General features: G+C 43.0%; 1 protein-coding gene across 1 annotated transcript in view; it reads right to left on the reverse strand.

The window, feature by feature from the left end:
* The window catches only part of DYNC1H1 (dynein cytoplasmic 1 heavy chain 1), a 94,013-nt gene that overhangs the window by 40,058 nt on the left and 29,884 nt on the right, over positions 1-24,071 (reverse strand). Inside the window, exons 28-44 of the mRNA XM_053246649.1 lie at positions 23,899-23,999; positions 22,962-23,121; positions 22,019-22,262; positions 17,592-17,775; positions 16,834-17,046; positions 16,440-16,678; positions 16,192-16,348; positions 15,460-15,687; positions 15,063-15,293; positions 14,783-14,923; positions 13,551-13,784; positions 12,810-13,016; positions 12,608-12,729; positions 11,960-12,125; positions 11,676-11,839; positions 10,588-10,717; positions 3,941-4,074 (exon numbers count right to left, since the gene is read on the reverse strand). Of these exons, the coding sequence (XP_053102624.1) occupies positions 3,941-4,074; positions 10,588-10,717; positions 11,676-11,839; positions 11,960-12,125; positions 12,608-12,729; positions 12,810-13,016; positions 13,551-13,784; positions 14,783-14,923; positions 15,063-15,293; positions 15,460-15,687; positions 16,192-16,348; positions 16,440-16,678; positions 16,834-17,046; positions 17,592-17,775; positions 22,019-22,262; positions 22,962-23,121; positions 23,899-23,999 (3,055 nt within the window). The remainder of the gene's footprint in view (positions 1-3,940; positions 4,075-10,587; positions 10,718-11,675; positions 11,840-11,959; positions 12,126-12,607; positions 12,730-12,809; positions 13,017-13,550; positions 13,785-14,782; positions 14,924-15,062; positions 15,294-15,459; positions 15,688-16,191; positions 16,349-16,439; positions 16,679-16,833; positions 17,047-17,591; positions 17,776-22,018; positions 22,263-22,961; positions 23,122-23,898; positions 24,000-24,071) is intronic.

Consider the following 24,071-nt stretch of genomic DNA (forward strand, 5'->3'; position numbering starts at 1 on the left):
TAGAATATTTATGTGTAGAGCTTTGTTGTGGAGTCAATTTCCTTTGAGCACAGTATCATGCCTAATGGGCTCCCCAACCTTTAATGAGTTGTCTGTTACAATTATTGAAGGAGTTGGAAGGCAGAAGGGAACACCCTTAGACTGAGACTGCAGTTTGGTCTACTACTGGAGGGACCAAAGTACTGGGGTTGGAAGAGTCAGCCACATGTTCTGGCTGTCCATGTTTGGTTTCAACACCGACAGAAACCAAACTTGGAGTTGCCTCATCTTTAACCTTTCATGGTTTAGGTTTACTGTGGCTGTACAAGATGACATCAAATCTAGGAGACTGAATTGTTCTTGCCCTTTGTTTTGGATTCTCTGTGAATGTGGAGATCAAGAGCTTTCTGTCCTCTGGAAGTTAGGCCCTTTTTGTCTGCGTGTCCAAAATACCCCTGTGTATTATATTCTCTTTTAAGTCTTGTAGGTTTGGCTTTTTCCAGTTTGCCTGGATTCCAAGTTCTTTTAGAAGATCTAAGATGTATTGAACCTGGGAGCTTAAGCTTCCCTTGTTGGGTGAAGTTGCCATCCAGGTGTCCAGACACAGAAAGAGGGTTATACCCTGATTCTGTAGGTGTGCTTTTATTGCACACATGCCTTTTGTGAGTACATGAGGTGCCGTGGATACGCCAAAGAGAAGTATGGCATATTGGAAGATCTGGGATCCCAGAGTGAACCTCGAGAGTTTTCTTTGACTTGGTCTTATTGCTATATGAAAATTGGCACCTTTAAAGTCTGTCACATGCCATTCTTCCTTGACTAGCATGGGAAGAATGTCCTGTAAAGCTATTCTGAATTGCCTTGTTTTCACGAACTTGTTTAGGTGACGTAGGTCCATGAAGGGATGGAGGCCTCCATCCTGCTTGAGGAATCTGAAAGTATCGCGAGTACCCTTCCTTTGAGAAGCTGGTTCTATCACCCCTTTTTCTAGCAACGATCGAACCTCTTCTTGTAGTGTAGGAATTGGGCGAGTATATTTTATCTCTGAAAAAAACAGGGAGGGTGGCGAACTCTATGGCATATCCTGTTGTAGTACTCACCTCCCATGTACCTGATGTTATGCGATGCAATGCAAACGTGGGTGAGCCTGATGTCTGAAGAAATTTCTAAATGAGTGAGGCAGGTGACCAAGGGCTCAACTGATCTTGCTGTTTCATTCTTTGCCGTTTTTGTCTGACCACAGAGCTTTTTTTAGGCTGTATCAGAAAAATCTTCTGTAGTCTCTATGATCAGACTGCTTGTATAGAAATTTTTGTCTGTGACCTGAAAAGACCCTGCCCATCAAATGGCAAATTTTTCCACCTTGTACTTCATATCATTGTGAAGGGAGGTTAATCCAAGCCGTGCATGTCATCTTAAGGACACTGTGCCTACAATGGAATGGGACTCCGTTAGGTGTTTAGCTGTGCTCAAGTGTTGTCTTGAGACATCAGATAACTTGGTTGACAGGTTTAAAGTTATCCCAAACACCTTCTGATACATCTTTTAAATAAGAAAAAGAAAGAAAGAAAAAGAAAAAAAGCATGATTCTTCCTGGATCTTATATAAGTTATCTAACCTTGTGGAATTTGAGGTAGAGATTGGTGGGGGTCTCCCAAGCCAATTTAGCTGAGTTTGTCAGAATTGGCAATATAGAATATGCAGAAGAAGAACAGGACATTTATTTATTACTTAATTACATTTTATATCCTGCTCTTCCTCCAAGGAGCCCATACTTATGTTTTCCCCCACAACAACCCTGTGAAGTAGGTTAGGCATGATATGAAGTTATAGACTGGATCTTTCACATCTTGGGTTGGAGTTTTCCATTCCAGACCCAAAATTTTAGCCATTTTTGACTCTTGGAAATGGGTACGGTTTTGTTTCTTCCAAAGGTGAGTTAGATGGTTAGTTGGATACATTTTCATGTAGTGATCGGAGGTATTTTCTGCTTGGGCAGAACCCTCATCAGAATCAGTGGAGGAATCATAGACATCATCTGAATTTCCCTTTTACTTATAAGGGGTTTTCCCCAAAGGGTGTTGAGTGATGGATGATTTCCACATCATAGCCTTTATGGTGAGTTTGACCATCTCCTTGAGAAGTTTATTTCACAGGACATTGTGGTTGAGCTGGCACTTTAGGTCTTTTAAAAGAAGAGTCCCTGTTTGGGCTTTTTAGTTGTCTAGGGTCTTTCAGAGTGTATCACGTTTTTCAGGATTTCCACTTAAATTGCCTGGATTTCTACAATCTGTATTCAAAGTCATAATGGAGTGCAGGTGATGGAAAACAATAGGGATCCTTGAACCATCTAAAGCCACATACACAGTCAGTGTCTAGTGCCCCCAGTAAACTCCAGTAATCCACTGGGCATTCCATGGATGAATAGGTTGGGAGTAATCAACTTGAGAATGAGTAGTGGTATCTCTTTCCCCAGTGGAAGGTTGGTGTATATGAGGGAGAAGACATAGGTATCACTCTAGCTGGAGATGCTGAAGGAGTTTTGGGGATAGGAGTTGCTTCCATTTCTCCATCTCTGTCTAAACTGTGCATTGAGGAACCTCTGAAAGTGGATCCTGATAGGGTGGATTGTGTAGAACCCATAAATGACTCCTATGTTTTTTGAAGTAGTTGTATCTGGCACAGGTGCAATTGGGGAGGCTTCTTTAGAAGATTGTCCTTTTAAATTAGAATTAGAACCTTTGTCCTGGTCAGAATTGGTTGGGGAATTCTCAGGCAAGAAATCCACAATGATAAGTGAAGCATGGGAGGTACCTGCAACATTCTGTTGTGGGGTCGCCTGTGTCTTCGGAATTGAAGGAGACAAACATGGGACGAGGATCATTGGTGTTGATGCCAACATTGAGATCAAGAACTGCACGCTACAGGGTCCGGTGCTAGATATAATTAAAAAATGTTATTTTATTATTTATTTATCATATTTGTTAAGTTGCACTCAATACAGGTGATGATGCTGATGTTCAAGGGGACGCTCATGTTCTCTGAAGATCTGTTGGAAACACTTGAACTGAGGGAATCTCTGAACCCGCCAGTATCACTGCCAGTGAGGTAGCCGATTTCAAACGTGGAATGAAGACTGTCGATGTTGGGTTGGATGTCCATGTCAAGATAAGTCTGTGTTTCGAACCCGAGCAGTTAGGAGAATCATGCCTCTGGTGCTTCCGTTTTTTATTACGGTGGTGATGCCCATCTTTGCTGACATCTTCTGGCCTCAAACACTGACTCCAAGTGCTCTTTCTTTGAGCAGTGGGTCTGATATTCTCCCCTTTGTCAACACTCTGACATTGACCTTGATCCTGAGGGTCAACTATGGACTGACATAGAAGATGTTGAAGGCAGCTGTGACCACAGAATCAGTGTTGGAGTTCCTAACACGTTGTCATATAAAGCTGCTCTCAGTCGGAGTCCCCTGCTTTTTCTTGTTTCGAAAATGACACTCTAATTTTATGTTCACCCAAATTTAACACCGAGCATGACTATTTGAGGGCAGAGTCCCTCTACAAGTAGTACTTTTTAAAAAGTTTTTTGTTTTTTTTTAGCATTCATTAGTACCAGTCCTAATTGCAATCCAAAAGAGAAACATTAAACTATCAGAGTCCAAAAACCAGGGTAAAAGTATACCAATATCATCTCACAGGAACTGCGTTAGATCAGAGAGCGAATCCTTCACAAGGTGAATGCCACCATGATCAAGAAGGAACTGAGCAATGGGCCTGCTGACCACTGAAAGTAACGGATGCACCTTGTGCACCTTGACAAGGCACCTGGCACGATAAGTCGGACTGATTTAGATAAATACAATTGGTTTTATTGAGAAGTTCCTTTCTTTTGGATATAACTCATTAAGTTTGTCATAGGGTTATTTGCTAACAGAGCATCTAGAAAAGACAGCTTGTTGTACCTGTCAATTCTTAGCACATGATCCAATACTTCATTGAATAAGACAAGTGGAACATCAAGCTCTTCTTCATAGAAAACTTTCAGTCTGGCTTTTACATAGTCTCTTAGTTCCTCTTGATCAACTGGGATATAATCCTAAGAGATAACACAATGAAGGAGTCATTTTAAGAGATGATATTCAAGTTATAAAGTCTCTGGGTTGGAACTGCCCTAAGTTTATGACAATGTCTTAAGGTACAGCAAATGTTATTCATTCATGTTGCCCACCCCACGTTCTGCCTCCATCAAGAGTGTCCTTCATGGCAAGCAATCACCCTCATGCTTTTCTTGGGTGGGCAGCAGCCAAACCTTTCTTCATAAAGTAAGGTGACATCTGAAAAGGATGACAGTGCTCAAATGGAAAAGAAATATGTATCAAGCATGCCCCCCAGTAATATTTCTTTAGATTTTGATCCAATTGCTGAGAATCAGAGGCACTTTCATATTACAGGGACAATAAAAAAACAGCAACACCCAAGCAGCATAGTTCTTCCATGTATAATACACAAAACTATACAATGGATACTATACATATAAAAACCTTACTAGAACTGTTATTCTTGAGATAAACAAGTTGCACACCCGTAACCTTTGATATTTTGGTGATCCGGTATCCTTCACAACGTGGGCTTTGTGTGTGCACAATAAACCTTGCGGAAGGATTCTAAGCTCCTCAAAGTGCTTTGAGGATCTGTTCACACGTGGAGCACACTCAGTATCTTTGGTGGCAGAGCGCTTCTTATCTCAGTTCCTGAATGGTCACTGTGCAGAATGGACTTTGTAAAACGAGACAGGTAAGTAGACATGTACATCTGAAAGGTGGGGAGGCTGGCCGGGTGTTGTGAATAATACCAGATCACCAAAAGATCAAAAGTTACAGGTAAGCAACTTGTTTACCTTAGTGATCTGGTATCCTACACAACGTGGGTGATTAGTGAGCTCTCCGAGAAGGAGGTGGGCCCAAGGATGAAGTTACAGTACTTAAGTACTGCCCACCCAAAACTAGCCTCAGCAGCAGAACAGATGTCCAAGGCGTAGTGCTTTATGAAAGGTACGTTTGAATACCAGGTAGCAGCTTTTTGAATCTCAGCAAAGTCCATTCTGGACAGATGGGCAGCAGAGATATAGCTCTTGTTGAATGGGGTTTAACAGTGGTAGAAGGTTTAACCCCTGATTTGTCATAACAGGTGAGGATAAGCTGTACTAGCAATTCAGACAGTCTCTGTCGAAATTCATTTTGGCCCCTATTCGCACCAAAGGTTATAAGTAGTTTAGTGGATTTTTGGCAGTCCTTGGTCCAGTTAGAAGAGGAGCACCCTCTGAAAGACTGGAGAGAGCATTCTAGGGGTTTAAACTGGGTACATTAAAAGGGTAGGGAGGACATATTAACCAAGGATATCTTGGTTAATATGGAAGAACAATACAGTAACTTTGGGCAGGAAGGCTGGATCAGTTCTTATGATGAGCTTATTAGGAAAAAAGACAGTAAAAGGAGTATCTGCTCTTAAGGCAGTGAGTTAGCTAACCCTCCTAATGGTAGTTATAGTGATTAGGAAGGCTATTTTAAAGGAGAGCAACCTAATAGGGGCCGAGGATAACAGTTCAATGGGTGGTTCTGTGAGGATAGAGAGGACTAGAAACAGGCTCCAGGGCTCAACCAGCTTCTTTATCAGGGGGTAGCGGTTGTAAAGATTCAAAAATCTTCTGCAATAGGGGTGGGAAAATAAGGTTTAAGAGTTTCAGCTGTGTGGACTGTAGTCAGGTTTGACACGTGGACCTTAATGGAAAGGTCCGAGCTTTTCAAGGAGATTAGATAAAGTAGGACTTTGTGTACAGAGGCCATAGTCTGATCAAACCCCTTAGACTTAGCGCAGATGACAAACCTCTTCCATTTACAGGTGTAATTGTGTCTGGTGGAAGCTTTCAGTTCATGAAGCAAGATGTCTAGAAGCGCAGCTTCCAAACAGTCATGTTCAGGGTTCTGAGGCTGTGATGGAAGATCCTGCCCCTGTTTTGGGAGAGGTCAGGACACTGGTGGAAGTGGCAATGGAGGTCCTGAGACGGCTGCAGGAGAAGGAGCAACCACGGCTGCCTCGGCCACCACGGTGTATTATGCACCTCGTTTTGTGCTGTAGAACCTTGCTGAAAACCATGGAATAGAGGGAATGGTGGGAAGAGGTAGTAGAGATGGGAGTTCCGGGGAATTTCGAAGGAGTCCCCCAGGGATCTGGTCCCCATTCCCACCCTGGAGCAGAAAAGGGGGCACTTCTTGTTGAGGTGCATTGTGAAGAGGTCCACTTGGAAAGTCCTCCAGCATAGGAAGAGACTGGATAGCATGTTTGGGTTGATTTCCCATTCATGTTGACAGGAGAGGCTTGTATTTCTGCTCAGATCGTCCATCAACATATTGTCTATGCCCTTTATGTGAAGTGCTATAGGATATACTTGATGATTGTTTATGGACCAGTCCCAAAGCTGAATTGAGGTAGGGTCAAATAGGTGAGGGACTCTAGTAATGTCTATGGCAGTAGAAGCTGCGTTCATTGGCTGTCTACATTGGGTTTAAACTTGGTAAGGAACCATAACTGCAGACACTGAATGGGCAACCTAGAGTAGAGAACAGTCATAGTGCAGGACGGTATGAGGTCCAGGAAGCATTGGAAGGTTCTACAGAAATCTCTATCGTACACAGGGGTGATTTTTGATGCAAGTACGAAGCATGCTTTCCTGCTGGAAGAAAGACTCTCAATCTTGTGTCTAATTCAAACCTTCAGATCCAACCTTGTCCAAGAGGTGCAAACTATCCAACGCCATTCCCGCCCTGGAGCAACCCATATTTTGACTGGTTAATCTGTCGAACTAGAATGGGCTGAGCAGAGACTGGATATGAGTGCCCAGTCAAAATATGAGTAGATTGAAATGCCCTTGTTCTTAGATGAGCAATAATCGTGCTTGCACATTTTGTGAAAACGTGAGGAACTGTGGGGAGTCTAAAAGTACGGACTGTATATTGGAAAACTAGCTGCTCTACAGTGAAGCGAAGGGAATTCTTGTGTTGTTGTTGGATGCCCATGTGAAAATAGACATCTTTGAGGTCTAGCATGGCAAGCCACTCTTCTTCCATCAAGAGAGGGAGGAGTTGTTGAAGAGTGAGCATACAGAACTTTTTCATGTTGATGTAATTGTTGAGGGAGTGGAGATCTAGTACAGGGTGGAGAACACTATTCCTCTTTGGTGCCTGCAAGTACCTTGAATAAAACTCTGCCCATTGGTACTTCTGAAAGACTGATTCTATTGCCCCCTTGGATAGTAGCTCTTGAACCTTTAACAGAAAGGTAGGAGTTTTTTTTTGGGGGGGGGTAATTTTATTCCTAGGAAAGGGGTTATAGTATGGAACCCTATGGCATTAGCCAACAGAGATTATACTTAGCACCTAGGCATCAGATACGATAAGATGCCAGGTGGAAAGGGGCGAGGTTGGTGGGTGCAGAAGCTCTGACAGGCAGAGGGATCAGGAAGTCAAAGGTTCCATTTGAGCTGGTCCTGATACTGGGTCTTTTGTGGTTGTTGCTGATGTCTTTGAGGAAAGGTGCATTTCTGAGAATTCTGGAAGGCCTTTCTATTTTCTCTATGCTCAGACCAGTTGTACTGGTACCTTGGCCTGTCAAACCTCTTAAAACAGTTGAGCATCGGACTGTGGGGTAGATGAAGAGGTGAAGGTTCTAGCTGTAAAGCAAGATTTTTAAATTCTCTCCATGGTTTTGTCCATCTGAGAACTAAAGAGACGTTGGCTTTGAGAGGTAGTGGTGGATTTCATATTTTTCCATTTCCACAGCCTAAATTATTCATAATCATATAGAAGAGATGGGGAAGACTGTATGATGGGTCCTTGAATCTCCCCAACCTTCTAATGTAACGGGACCAAGGCCCCAGGGGAGCTCCAGTAGTCCAGCTGTCTCCTGTAAGAGTAGACAGGAAGTGAAAAGTGAAGCCTCTCTTTCCAAGGGTTGGTTGGAAAGTGAGATGGGGAGCATTGTGGAGTTGCTCTGACTGGGGATGCAGAGGTAGTTTCCAAAGCACCTGAGTAGGGATGCAAAGGGATCTCCAAAGCACTTGATCTGGTCTCATCATCCACGTCTAAGTCATGGAGAGAACCCTTTGAAGGTTGACCCAGAAGGCATGGTGATCGGAGAAGTCAGTATGGATTCAGTGTCCTGTCCTGAAAGAGGGGAAACTTTCAGTACTGATAGTGTCAATGGGAAGTGGGATCCAAAGACAGGCATTGAAAGAATAGCCATGTGAGCGAGTGGGCAGGCCCTTAGGTGGAGCACACTCAGGCGAGATAAGCAGCTATGTTGTTGTTGGTTGCGCTGGAATGGCAGACATCAGTGGGATAAACAGACGTCGAGAGTAATGTTGGAGGTGCATTTGAGGAGAATTTGACGAGCTCAAGTGAAAGAGGAAGATGAATGTGAAGAGACAGCCTAACAGCTGACAGGGACAGCATCCGAAAAACATCCGGTATCGATGATGTTGAATGATGAGCCAGTGTCGGTGGGAAGCTCAACATTAAAGTCAATGTCAAGAGTTGTGTTGATTGTTGTGTCGATGTCTGCAACAGGCACATCAGAAGAGAGGCAGACGGCCAATGAAATTTCACAGCGTGAACAGCAGATCAGAGAGGTCTGTGAGGTCAGGACTGCCAATGTCAAGAAAAAATTTTTATGTTTGGAGAGGGATGAAGAATCTTCCTCCTGATGTTCGCGTTTGTGATGTTTATAAGCCCATTCTTGGAGACATCCTTAGATTTCTTTAAAAGGAGGCTTTAAGCAACTGATAGAGAAGTTGAGCCAGACTTCAAGAGCGCCAATGTCAACAGTGTCAGCAAGAACGAGGAATGCAGTATTGGAGTCAATGGGCGAAGAGCCTGTTCATAAAGGGTCTCTCTCAATTGTAATTATCTGCTTTTCTGAGTTTGTTTAGAAAAGGAGAGGCAAATTTCACATGTACAAATATTATGGTCTTCCCCAAGACAGAGCAAACAAGGTTAGTGCTTGTCGGAAGAGGGAAGGGTCCCAGGGCAAGAAGAGAACTGCTTGAAGGCATTTTAGAATCCATCACAGACAAAACCAAAGCATTAGGCAAAGAGTAGTCAGAAACAGTATGGAGAGTCAAGATTGCCAATAAAGAAAACTGTAAAGTTTTTCTTTCAAGAACCAGATGAAGAGCAAATCCTGAGGGAAGTGTTCACAGCAGCAGTAAAAAAGGAACTGAGATAAGAAGTGCTTTGCCACAGAAGATACCGAGTGTGCTCCCAGTGTGAAGGACCTCACAGTGCTTTGAGGAGCTTGGAATCCTTCCGCAGGGACAACTGCACAGGCACAAAGTCTACATTGTGAAGGATATTGGATCACCACTGAGATCTGACACAATACCTAATCTTTAACACATTTATTATTATTTATTTATTGAACTTATATACCACTAATCTCTAGGGGGTGTACAGAATTAAAACATAATATAAAACATGTAAAAATCATAAAAAGATAAAAATCATTATAAATAAAAACACACATTAAAAGTTGAAGGCCTGGGGAAATAGTTCAGGGTCCTCCTAAAAACAAAGAAAGGAGATGTGCTTATTTCAGCAGGGAGTGCATTCCAAAGCCCAGGGGCAGCCACAGAGAAGGCCCAGTCCTGAGTCGCCACCAAACGAGTTGGTGGCAACCTCAGTCGGACCTCTCCAGATGATCTTAATAGGCAACAAGGTTCACGACACAGAATGGGCTCTCTTAAGTACCTTGGGCCTAAGTTGTTAAGGGCTTTATATGTAATAACTAGTACTTTGTATTTCGTTCGGAAGCATATCGGCAGCTAGTGCAGTTCTTTTAGAACTGGTGTTATATGGTCTCTTCTGGTAAACCCAGAGACCAACCTGGCTGCCGCATTCTGTAGCAATTGTAATTTCCGAACTACGTACAAAGGCAGCCCCAAGTAGAGCGCATTACAGTAGTCAAGGAAAAGTAACAGGTGCTTGCCCTTGAGGGAACTACTATGACCTACTCTCCAAGGAAGTGTGTGTGGGAGGTCAAGATAGTAACTGAAAGAGGAAACACAGAGACCTTTATTTTAGCCAATGGTCTTTTTGACTAAAGGTTTTTCAGACAAAATTCATGCGACCCACTGTAAACAGCAGGGGTAATAATTCTGTACAAATACAATACCATTTGCAGGTGATTCAATTTAACCATCCTAAGATGTATCCAGCACAATATGTGGAAATGGTGTCTTAAAATAACTTATTAAAAGGAGAGCAAGGTAAAGGTAAAGTGTCCCTTCAAGTTGATTCCTCCCGCGCAGTATGAGATGATGCCTTTCAGCATCTTCCTATATCGCTGCTGCCCAATATAGTACCAGCAGGGATTCGAACCGCCAACCTCTTGCTTGACAGTCAAGCATTTCCCCACTGAGCCATTAGGTGGCTTCATAAAAAGGGGAGCAGCACACATTAAAGCAAAAGACTTGGCTACCCATAGATTGCTACAATAAGCTCTCTTCATATGAAAGTGCAAGTCAGCAGCAGAGATCATACAGGACATCTGCCTTTACCTTTGATAGCCAATTGCTGTACAGAATGGGCCTGCACATTGCTTTCTCTTTGTCTATGTTGGGGAAGTGTTTCAAAGCTACCATGTCAATATTCTCATCAGTCCAACGTCTCTCTTCATCTTCCACAAGCCTAGATAAAAAAAGGAAAGAATGACTTACTAGCAAGCATGCAACAGCTCCATGTTAAGGCTAACTGATGGAAGAGATTAGTATTAAAATCATTATCAAAAGAAATCTATTGGAAAGATAGTCATACTTTTGACAATCCTGGGAATTTCAGTGTCAACATTTATAGTGATAAAAAAAGGAGCAGAAGCTACCAAAAACCCTGTTTCTGCAAAACAGGCAAGACCTGAACTGGGTGGGGCATCCTCCCCTGCAAGATCAAAAGGCTCAATGACCAACATGGCTCTGCCTGCAGAGTGAATGGGAGGAGAAATTTGTCTCGGGATACCCTTCCAGGCTGAAGGAGAATGTCCAAGTAGGTTTGTTCCACATGATAACTTAGGATTAGTTCATGCCAGAAGAGGCCCAAAGTCTTGATACCAAATACTGTCATGGACTCAATTTGAAATACTGGATATATGGTCTGAAGATATGCTTTTTCTCAACAAGTACAAGAAATTGAACTTGAGCAGGCAGCTTTGCAAGAGCTCTGTTATTTCTTAGCCTATTTTGCTAGATTTGGTGAACAAGGTTAGCCTAAGAGAGTGCAATCGACTCTGGGGTCATCCAGTGAGCTTCACAGATGCATGGGGAACTGGATGCAGGCTTCTCTGGTCCTAGTTCACCACTCTGATCACTACACCAGACTGGTTCTCTATATGGAGCCACTAGCAGGTATCTGACAAACTGAGTTTGTTAATAATGTGCTTCCTTCTGCTTTCCCTCTACAGCTGCCTATGTCCTGAAAAAAACAGAGTCCCTGAGAATCTTATAACCTTCAGGGACATATATATATTGCAGGCACAGGTGACTGCAGAGGGAAGGCGATTACTGAAAGTAGTCACTCCCCTCTGTGCACACACAACTTTTAGTTTGGTCGTAGGATGAAAATGAACAACCATGCTCAGCATATTCATATGTACCTGTCTTGGAAGAGACGCAATGCTTCATGTGCCCAAATTCTGATGAGGCCTTCAACAGGTAATGTTTCCAGTGGTCTCAGAGCTTCAAAGATACCTCTCACCCACCGAGTCATTTCACGGGGTGAATAAATGTAGTGAGGCTGTGTGTCTTGTGTAAATCTTTCCTGAAAAAGGAATAGGATAAAGAGATGTGAGCAGTTACTTGGAAACAGTATGTACAAATTTTACCTACACCACCTCTAGACACAAGAAAGAAGTGTTAAAGACTTTATCAGCCCAGTTACCTGTGACATTGTGTAGAACTCAACCATAGCAGCAGTGAGAGGTTCTGCATATGTACGGAGAGAGGGAATTAGCCTTAACATAGCACGATTGAAAGTGCCATAGATCTGAGTGAGGGAAGCTGGTCCGGGGTAGTCCACATATACTACAGGAACATGGCGCAGGAATCTAGAGAGGCATGCAAGAGATGAATTCTAGACAAGGTGTTGTAATTTCATCTATAAAGCTAAATACATAAAATAAAGCCAACAACAGGTATGCTCCAGCAAGATAGCTTCTTAGTAAATCCAAGCGTCCTTGTTCTACAAAAATATGAAGAATATTTTCCTATACTGGTTTCTTAGCAGTCTTATCCTCTTTAATTACTAGGGTCCTATTCCATGATCTGAAAATGATTACACAAGTGCTGCAACACCATATTTCATTCATATTGCAGCAAAACAGACAGACTTTGAAGCTATACTCAGCACTACATCTCATTAGCCTAAAGAGTATATCGTCCCATTTGCAAGATGCATACTAGGTTTTCCATAACGCACGGGGATATTCATATAGGCTACAGGTTTAAACCCCAATGCTTCATACAAGGCACATTAAAAGAACCTGACATGGGCCCACATGCCATAGAAAGACAATTGTGAATACATTACCTGTGTGAAAGGGGTTTCCTTCCAGGATCTGTAGGTGGGTTACAAGCACCAACGAACTGAATTCGCTCCAGTTTCACCCATGTCTGGTCTGATGTACGGTAGAAACCTCCATGTTCTACCATCTGAGGAAGTAAGAGGTGGTTACAAGGGAGTTTTCTCAACAACAACAAAGTTGAATTCTTAAAATTCTGTTCATACTAGCCTGTCTGATGAAGGATATGACTCTCTGTGTTCCATATTTATCCATATCTGGCAAGTTGATTTCATCACAGAAGAGCACCAGCCATTTCCCTAGCTGAACAGGAGCGAGTACCACACCATTAGGTGTACGCCTGTACTCACAGTAGTGATCAAAGGTTTTCAGTAGTAGTTCTGGAGTTGTAGCACTGGAGAAGTTTAATCCAACCACCTAAAAGTGTAAAGACATGATCAGGAGTGGTAAACCTGATGATTGTGCGATAGTTCTGTTCTTGTTCATGTATTGACTTCTGGCTCAGAAACAGCAGGAAGCTGAGTACACAATAGTCTAGTACAGCAAGGAGAATGCTGTAGCACTATCTGTTTGCTAGAAAGAAAAAACAGCCCTGGAGTTAAAGGACAAAACTAGATCAGATATTGGTCAGGATCAAAATGAGCCGTTTACCACTTCTGAAGTTTTTCTTATTTTTAAAAATGAATTGTCATGTGGCAAGGGAAGCTGGACTTCTTGGAGCTTCCTTCAGTTTACAAAAACTAGCTGCACTAGCCCTGATCTTCTCCATGTTTCACTCCCTGAAAATTTGTCTTCATTTATTGCAGTGTTTTAGTGAACGAATTCATCAATACAAGTAAACGTTCTGGCTCTGTACTGTTGAATCGCATTTTAATGGCTGCAAATGTAGCAACTCACGAAACCATATTAAATATGCAGAATGGAAGAAGACTTATATTAGAAATTATTTACCTCCATATCTGGTAAAGCTCTGAGTGCACTGAAGAGAGTCATGGTCTTTCCAGATCCTGGTGGACCACACAGTACCAGCGGTTTGTGCTCTGCAAGCCAAGTGTACAGCAATGCTTCATGGCGGACAGTGTCCAAAGTTGGCACCACAACATCAGGAGCTGCAACTTTGTGAGTCTCAACTTCAATCTGTGGAACCTTGGATTGCCAGGGCACCCACTCACCAGTGATGGAGACCTATGGCAAGAATAAGTTATTTGCTTTTCCTGCTCTCCAAGTAACGACTTTATGCTTTTGATGAGCTACTTCAGAGTTTAAGCAGAGTTACAATGTTTTTTAATCTCTCACCTGTTAAAAACAGGCAGTTGATCTGGTTAAAAATTTGACTAATGCTCCTGATTAATAGTTATTTAATATAAATGCTTATAACAAGAGTCAAGTGCTGTATTAAAGAGGTATTCCCTCTTGTTTGAGGGAATACTCCAATATGCTGCCAGCTGCAATACATATGTACATCATCTAAGGACTAAAAAGGAAGAGTGTTTTTTCTTTAGAACTATAATTTGACATATGCAAGTCCAGCAGTCAGGTTTCCTACCCGTCTTCACTACCTAATCTGAGGAGGGAGAGAAAAATCAAACCTATGCAGAGAAGGTTAAGGGAAGCAGCAGCTCCGGAAAGGTCTTGTTGATGTAGAACAGGCAAGACCAAAATGGGCCAACCCTCTTCCCACAGAAGGTCAAAACACTGGAATAGTTCTGCCCGTGGTGTGAGTGGGAAGAATAACCCATCTCAGGATACTTTCACCCACTGATAAAGAATTACTGATTTTTCCTACATGTAAGTTGGTGTATCATTAAAATTCAATCATTTAAGATGGCCAAGATACCTTTTTAACGAAATCTTAAATTTCATCTACTGATTCTCCCTTTCCTTCAGTCCCTAATGTGACATGTTGTTACTTTTAGATTGTATGCTTAAGGACAGGGACTTTAGATTTCTAGTTTTTGCACAGCACCTAGCAATTTTATATATAATTCTAACATACTGTCACCATTAAAAAGCCCTAACTTGGTTAAGTGCCTAGTCCAACATGTAAACATATGCTTCACACAATGCTGTAAGTCTGCAAAATAGGTTTGTTACATTATGTTTTATCCAGGTAGCTCCATCAGAAATAGTGATTACATTATGAATGATGTAAAGTTCCCAGTAGATCTGAACTTTTGTTTTACCTCATAATCAATTATTGGAATATTTGGTGCAGTAGGCAGTGGCACAGTGGTAATTCTTCTGATGTATTCACCGAGCTCTGCTCTCATCTTCAGACGGCTGTCTCCAGAGAATGACCACAGTATCGCATAAACTAGGTATCGCTGTGGAAGGTACAAAACTGGTAAGTGCAAGGAGAAAAAATATTCTATTTAAGAGGCACATGGAAAATGAACAGCAAGTTTACTAAAAAAAAAAAAATTGGCAGCTTCGGTGCATTTTTCTGTGAACAATGGGAGTTACCTGGATGTAGCGCTCCAGCTGATCTATCTGCATAGGGAAGTCTGGATGGTTGGCGTTGTACTGAGCAACATTGCGGCAAGCCTGGTGCAGCATGGAGAAAAGGGAGCCCAGGCAGCGCAAGCGTGTGAGGTCCATAATGTGCTCCAACTTGAAAGCATGTTCTAGAGCTTTTGTCACTAATCCATTAGATGTGAAGTAGGGCTGCATAATTGTTGCTGCATCTCTCTGAATCTGCGGATAAAGAGAGCCTGAAGTTATCATACTGCAAAACAGAACCACATTATTCATATCCCAATATGGGGGACAAAAGGGGCTGCTAATATAAGGTGACGAGAGAAAGAAAGAACCACAAGAAGGTATGCAGACAATCTATTGGTGATCGTGCTCCCAATTATACCTGCAACATGGGAGAAGCTGTTTCTTCCCCTTCATCTTCTTTGCCCTTTCGCCTGCGCTGAGCTTCCTCCTCCCCTTCATCCAGAGGGATGCTCCTCAGTCTGGCCAGGAAGTTGTTGAAAATCATGTCAGTACTCAGAACATCCTCACTGAACCAAACCATGCCACATCTTGATACTGTGGCCAGAGTAGCGTATTTCAGGTCCTGAACTTCAAACATGATGCGCACCTACAGATGAAGCAAGAAGTAGACTTTTTAGGAATTCAATGTAACTCTGAAATCTGAACTCTAAACTCTATCCAACTAATTATCTGCCAAGAATTCCCTCCTCCAATTGACCCTAGTTTCTCTCCCTGTTGGGAGACACTAATCAGAATAGTTGAGCCCAACTCTGAAGTAGTATTTTGTAACTAGGCATTCAAGTGAGAAAATTCTTGGTCAGATAAGACCAACAGAAGTTCTGATAAGGTGCTCTGAATGCACATCTTCCCCAGAAAAAGCCTACTTACACAACCATAAAAAGGTAGAAATGCCACTTTGCAAGTACTTCCTAGTCTTTATCCACATGATAAAATGGTCACATCACCACTTCAAATTAGCAACCATTTTTCAGCATCTGGCAATACTGGCCAGACAGAATTAAGTCTATTACCAAATTCTACCTACTCATTAAGTACCCTCATAAGTCTGATCGAGATTTATTCCTGGTGTTTGTAAAACAAAAAGCATTACATTTGGTGGAAGGCTCAGACGTTCTCCATTTGGCAGTGTCAGTAGCTTGTTATCATCCAAAACAGAGTTCAGGTTCTCAACCCATTCTGGATCGACATCTCCATCAAAGATGATCCACTGTCGTTTCTGAAGTTCCCCTCTCACGTTGTCTATAATCCTAGAGGGATTGTACCACAGATTGAGAACATGCTCTTGCCTGGGGACCAGGAAGGAATCATCCTAGCTTGAATCTTATTCCAAACACTTACTTTCTCAAGACATGGGTAAACAATCCATCTGTCCATTCTCTGGTGTTGGGATCCAGAGTGCCATAAAGATGGTCTTTGCTGATCGCTTTGGGATCAATGATGTGTGCAACACCTTCCACACCTTCCAGTCTTTCCAGTGCTTTCAGGAGCACCCTCCAAGCCATGCTCTTTCCACTTCCAGAAGGACCCACCATCATCAAACCATGGTTTATCTGGGTAATTTGGTAGAGCTGCAACACCTGTGGAATATCAACATCTAGAATGACAACTGTCACAGCAATCTTTTAAATTTCTAGAAGAGTATTTGCAGGTATGTCTTGTGTTGGGTTCTATATATAAATCACACCACACATTTTTATGCTACTTGTTGCCAATGAGAACTGAACCAACCTACCTTTTCAACCCACATACCACCAACGTCTTCTCCATCACCGTATGTAAGGTACATTTCCTGACAGACCTTCTTGAGTTCTTCCCTCAGGGCTGTCATTTCCCCACGATGATACTGAATGCCAGGGAACACATCAGACAAGAGACTGAAGAGCAACGGTATGTCTTCTGCAACCAGTTTTGGTACCATTGTTTCACAGACACTCTGGATTAGGATCTACATGGAAAAAGGAATATTAGACAATTTTATTAGATGCACAAAAGGAAGCAAGACAATTATTCAATAGTCTACATCTGATAGGATGTCTGAACATGGTAGAGGGATACTTGTGCCTACAATGTGAAGTTCAGATCCAATATCAGCATGGTAACATCTGGAATTATGCATTTCTTCAGAGACAGTATTAGAATGCAGACATCACACACCTTTCAAGATAATGTTTAATAAGTGAGTAATTCCTTTTTGCAATAAATACGTAAGATCTTTCAGTATGCCCCTCACCATGCAAATTTGGTCAAATGGCAATCAATCCTTGTAATGCAAACCACAGCTTTTTGACTGCTGTGTTCTGCTACCAGCTTACTAAAAGAGTCAGAGCAGTCCAGGACATTTTTGGTTTTTCAACTCATTGTGAATATGAATACACAGCGCAATATAGGATCACATTCATACAAGAGCCTTCTCTCTGTTGCAACTGTTCAGAGGCTCATCTATGTAGCTGCAGGTTGCATTAATTTCCTCACATATAACCCATACCATACCTCTTGTTCTGGTAAGTTCTCAGCAATTTCTCCTTCATCAACAACTTCTCCACGCTCTTCCTTCTCCCGTTTTATCTTCTGAATTCTCTCTCTCTTCACGTTACCTGCACTGATCAGTACACTCTTCAGGGCTCTTAAGCCAAAGTCATAATGGCTTTGAGAGGAGAGCTGTTCATCACACAATCTAAGGAGCAAGACAAACCACAAACTGTTGTAAGAAATAAACAAGTCACACTAGTGTTGGCATGGAGTTGGGCAGTCTAGTAAGGTTCAATATTCAACTGCAAAGTTACTGCTTTAAAGCTTCATATTTCAAAATCTACTATCACTTTCTTTCTAAGCAAGTCAAAGTAAGCATGCTCTAAAGATGCTCATATGTCCCTAAAGAATACAACAGCAATTGGGTAGGGCTGGCAAACGTGGTGAGAAAGAGAGAAGAGGAGTGTGTTGCTCAGCAGTTATTGTAATGCTGGATAGGATATGGTCTATATTTGAGTATAAAAGGTAATTGACTGGACTCAGAAAAACAGGTTGCTCACCTGTAACTCATGATCTGGTAGTGATCCGTTGACAGCCATTAGAAATGAGTTCTGCACCTGCGCAGAAGCCTCTCGGTGTTGTGTGACACAGCTCCTCATGGAGTTTCTGCTCTGCCCCAAGTGACTGCTATTTAAGGCAGGAAGAATGCCAGCGTTCCAGTTCCTGGACTACCGCTGGAGCAGGTGACCAATCATGCAGTAAGAAACAGGCAAGGTCTATAATGGAGACTTAAACTACTGCAGTGGGGAGGTCCGGGAACATCTAATGGATTTCAGCGGATCACTAACAGATCAACCACTACAGGTGAGCAACCTGTTTATCTGGTGTATGATCTGTTGAGCTCCATTAAAAATGGGTGTTTAGTTAGCTCCTGAAGGAGAAGGAAGCAGTAGCTCTAAAAACGGCATTTGCAATAACACCTCTCCCCAAATCTGCCTCCACTGCAGGGTGCAAGACAATGGCATAATGTCTAATAAAAGGGCAACGATGACAAGGTTGCGGCCTTGCAGATGTCCTTGAAGGATATACCAGACAGATGGGCAGCCGATGTTGCATAGGCCCTGGTGGAATGCACCCCTATGGACTTCAGAGGTTCCACCTTCTGATGCCTATGTGTTAGTAGTATAAGCTACACCAACCAGTAGGATAAGCGTTGTCTTGAAATGCATTGGCCCTGTGACTGCCCCTTGTACAAGATGAACAGTCTCTTTGTTTTTCAAACAGACTTAGTCCTGGCCAGATAAAATAGGAGCGCTCTTCTGACGTCTAGCGAGTATAAAGCCTGGTGTCAAGGGGAGTGGTTGTAGACCTGAAGGTAGGTAGGTAGCGCAACATCTTGGTGGAGGTGAAAACCTGACACTACCTTAGGCAGGAAGGACTTATCTGTACGTAGCAATAGTTTGTCAGGGTAGAATCTTGTGTATGGTTTGTCAACTCACTTACTCTGCAAGTGGTAGTGATTGCTACTAAGAATGCTGTCTTTAGAAAGACCAATTTCAGATCCTCTGAGGACATAGGTTCAAATGGGCTTTTCATCAGGGCAGAGAGCACTGAGGAGATGCTTCACTGATCTATCTGTTGTCTTATAGGTAGATAACGATTGCTTAGTCCTTTTAGGCAGCTGGGGTGGGAGAAGACAGACTTCCCTTCCCAACCCAGATGTTTGGCTGCGAAAGCTGCCAAGTGCACCTTTACTGATACATTAGACAAGCCAGCTGTTTTCAGAGAAGTTAGGTATAATAGCACGTGTCTGACAGACTCCTTAAACAGGGGAAAATTCTTTGAAGATGCGTAACATTTGAATCTCTTCCACTTGTAAGTATAGCTTTTTCTAGTGGAAGGTTTCTGTTGGCTCAACATAATGTCATTAAGTAGCCTATCCTCCAAGCTGTTCGTTTCAACGTGGCTATGTCCGTGTGCAGCACGGGTCATGCCCAGCTCTCGAGCAAAATTTCTTTGACTTGGTGTTGAGTGAAGTTGCAAATAGATCTATCCTGGGTAGATTCCAGGCTCTGAAGATCAGTGTTATGTATTCTTGGTTTATTTCCCACTCGTGCAGACTCACTTGGGTAAAGCAACGACTCAGGTCATCTGCCAGCACATTGTCTGTCCCCTTGATGTGTATGGCTTGGGGATGGACCAGATTTCGAATGCACCAGTGACAGATTTGGATGCTTAAGGCACAGAGAGATCTGGATACAGTCCCCCCTTGCCTGTTGAGACAGGCAATCACAGTGGTGTTGTCTAGTTGGAGTTGCAATGCATTGTCCTTGAGCATTGGCAGGAAAGCCTTCATCATTTGAAGTAATGCCAGAAGCTCTAGGAAACTGATATGAAGACTCTTTTGGTGAGAATTCCATTGTCCCTGGACTTTCTTCCCATTGAAGTGGCTGCCCCAGCCTGTCATAGAAACATCTGTCATCACCTATACCGAGGGTTGATGTGTTTGGAAAGCTACTCCTTGTAGGAGGTTCTCTGGGCATGTCCACCAGTTCAGAGATTGAATAATCTGGTGAGAAATGCGTAAACTCATTGGGTTGTCTGTATTTAGATGGAAGACACAGAGGAATCACAACTGTAGTTTCTGCATCTTTAAGCAGGTGTAATACACTGTCTTGCATGATGCCATGAGACCCAGGAAGTGTTGGACTTGTCTTGCAGGCTGCGTTGGCTGAGAAGTAAACTGATGAATCAACTCCAAGACAGCCTGGGACCTTTCTTGAGATGCTCTCCCCATCTCGGTGTCTAAGCTCGCCCCATGTATGGTATTGATTTCACTGGATTCCAAGATCCTGTAGCAGGTGGAATAGATGTTTTATTTGAGAAAGCAACTCTTTTCTGCTTCTTGAAGCTAGTAGCCAATAATCTAGGTATAGGTATATTGCCATGCCCCTAGTCCTGAGACATGCAACAATCACCACCATGCACTTAGTGAAGACGGCGGGGGGAAGAACCCACTATTTATGGATGATGGAACCACTATCCAGATCATTGTATTGATAAATCGAGTTGCCCCTGTGAATCTTAGGAATTTTCTGTGTCTCTCTCAAATTCCAGTGTGAAAATAAGCATCTTTTAGGTCTAGCGTTGCAAGCCACAGCTCCTGATGTAAGAGTGGCAGGATGTCTTGCAATGCTGTCAACGATACTTTCTCACTTGGTCAAACTTGTTTAGGTGTCTCAAATCCATTATTGGTCGAATTCAGCCTCCCCTCTTGGGGATCTGGAAGTAGCAGGAGTAGAAGCTCTGCCGCCTTTGGGCCCACTTCACAGAGACTACAGCCACTTTCGCTAGCAGTTATTTCACCTCTTCCAGCAGAGCAGGTGTCGCTCTTGTAAAGCATACGCCTTTGAAAACTGGTCTGGCTTTGAATTCTATGGCATAACCCGCAGAAATTATCTTCAGTACCCAGCGATCTGATGTTATATGGTGCCATGCTGGGCATGGCCTGCCAATTAGATGTTGTTGGCAGTTAATTATGCTATTCTAGGTGCCGTCAAGATAGTCATGGCAGATGTCTGCGGTGTCATGCAGGGTGAAGGTGCTGGAATCTGGATCTTTGTGAAGCTCTCTGGCATGGTGTGGGGGCGGGGGCGGGTAAGGTGGTGGGCATAGACTTCAGAGATGTTGCTTTTGGCCCTCAGGGCACAGTAGACTGGTGCTTTCACCTAACAGGTTGGTGAAAGTGTTGAGATTTGAGACACCTGTTGGAGTCTGATCTCCAGTGTCAGAAAAACCCTTGAAGGTAGCAATGGAAGGGGTGCTAGAGTCCAATACTAGTCCAATATTGCTAACAAAGACAGAGCAGTGGAGGAAACTAAAGTCCTATCGTCCTCTTCCACCTCAAACGTGATTGGTTCTTTGCATCTCAGGGTGACTTGTCTAGAGTGACAAAACAGGAGTATTTAGCATCAATGGCACATCTGGGTTTTTCGGGGTTGATGGGGATCGGACTGGTGTCATAGTCGGTGAATAAGAAGCAACTAGCTGGCCTTGTCGACATTGTCTCAGTAAACCTTTGCTTGTAGAATTGGAGTCCTCAGCAGCGAAACCTGCCTTGGCGCCGAACGCTTCGTACTAGTCAGCGCCGGCGTTGATACCGATGCAAATGGAGCCATGGCTACCAAGTGACTGATTGCTACGACAGTCGAAAAGGAACTGGAACACTGGCATTCTTCCCTCCTTAGATAGCCGCCATGTGGACACATGGGGCAGAGCAGAAACTCTACGAGATGTAGCACTCCACACTGAGGGGCTTCTGTGCAGGCGCAGAACCCATTTCTAATGGAGCTCAATGGATCATACACCAGATCTGTTATCAACAGACAAGAGTACACAACTCTTCTAAAGCAAATCATGCCACACCGCTACTGGCAGTTGCTACTTACTTGAAGAATGGGACAATCTTGTTTGCAAGTACTTCAGCAGTCCGGAATCCCTGGGAGTACAGCATGACTTGGGCAATCAGCTGACGGTCAGGCTTCGTCATGGCCAAGCTACGGAACAATTTCTTCAAGTTGTCTGGGAGATTTGATCTACCAGCATAGCCTGGGTTCATTGTGATGAAGATTGCCATGTCTGGGCTCACTTTCACTTGTTTGTTCAGCAGCTCGCAGGTAATGGGGGCAGCAGCTGAAAATGAATATTAGTAATTCAGTATCCTGTTCCCAGCAAAAATGAACATATCCCCCTCCCCTCCCGAGAAAAGTAAAATAATGCATAATGCAGTAGCAGCCTTTTATGTAGGAGGTCCCAAGTTCAATCCCTGACATCTCCAGTTAAATAAACATTGGTATCTTCGCTGTGAGAAGCCACTACATGATATCTTGGAGAACCAGAGTAGTCTATGCTGGACTAGGTGAACCAGTGCTCTGCCTTGGTATAAGGTGTGCATATGTACTTTACAGTGGTTCACCTTATCTTCCCCATTCCAATGATTTCCAACTTTCATATTTACTTCAAGAAATGCTAAAAGCAAAAACTGAGAAGATTCCAGATGCAACACAAAACCCACAAAACAGATACAATAATTAATTATGCAACCCTCAATTATGTTTTAATGCATCTTTTCCAAAGCCCAGAGATGCAGACATCTCCATCATCCATTAGTCACTCTAGCTTCTGCCCTGTGTGTGTTGTCCAAAGCTAACCACAACGAAAACGGTTATATAGCAACAGAGACTTCAAGGAACAATGGACCAGCAGGAGAAAGTAAATTAGGCTGGGGCGCAGCAAACAGGAACAAGAATTCTTCCCTCAAAATTGAGAAGAAGAGAGTCTCTATTAGAGTCTATACAAAAGTAGTAAGATGTATCAGCAAAAATTGCATACATTTGTCATAGTTTGGATTTGAATGTTCTCGCAAGGCTTCTTGGATGCACTGGATCTGCTGCGAGACAGCAGAAAGCATTCGCTCTTCCAGTCTGTTGAACTCATCAAAGCAGCCCCATGCACCCACTTGACAGAGACCCACAAAGATGCGGCCCATTGCCTGGAGAGAGAAAGGTCTTGATTAGTACTGAGAAGCCAGGAGATATCAGATGATAGAAGATGGTGGTATAAGGGGCAGCTGTAAAATGGGGGTGGATTTTTTCTCAGTTAGGTAAAGGTAAAGCAAGTCAGATTGGCCATGCTACAGGGCCGACGTCTTTTGTTTAACACTACAGGCACTCACTCTACTGACTTGGAATAATCAAGAATGGTACGAGTTGAAGGGACATTGGAGTTCTTGCAGTCCAGCTCCCTGCTCAGTGCAGAAATCTGCTATAGCATCTCTGACAGTTGGCCATTCAGAGCCTGTTCAAAGATCTCTAGTAAAGGAGAGCCCACCACTGTGTAATGTAGACTGTTTCTTTCACTGTTGAACAGCTTTTACAGTCAGGAAGCTCCCCCTAATGTCTAGCCTGAATCTGCTTCCTTGCAATTTCAGTCCATTGGTTCTAATTCTGCTCTCAGAAGCAAGAGCGAGCATTTCTTAATGACCACCTTCCAGATATTTGAAGACTTGACCCATTTCCCCTTAGTCTTCTCTTCTCTAGACCAGACATACCCACCCAGCTCCTTTTTAATTTTTTCCTCATATGTTTCCAGACCCTTCACTATCTTTGCTGCCATCCTCCAAGTCTGTTTCAGTTAAGACTCTGGACTAAATGCTGCCCAATAAAATGAATTAGTCAAGCATTCCTATATGAGAAATCGTCACTTGAAACTTGCAAGATTGTCATCATCAGTCATCAACAAAGTGTAACTGCAGTTGAAAGCACTTCACCTGGAAATCAAATGTTTCATCACAGTTGAAGACAAGAACAAATCGTCCAAGCTGATGTCCAAGAGCCTTAACAGATTCTGTTTTGCCAGTCCCAGCAGGCCCTGATTATAAAAAAGCATCGATTTTAAGAAGTATCCAAACCAAGCAGCATCCTTCCATATTCTGGTCATGCC

The sequence above is a fragment of the Hemicordylus capensis genome, chromosome 1 (assembly GCF_027244095.1).
Source record: "Hemicordylus capensis ecotype Gifberg chromosome 1, rHemCap1.1.pri, whole genome shotgun sequence".
Taxonomy (NCBI): Eukaryota; Metazoa; Chordata; class Lepidosauria; order Squamata; family Cordylidae; genus Hemicordylus; species Hemicordylus capensis.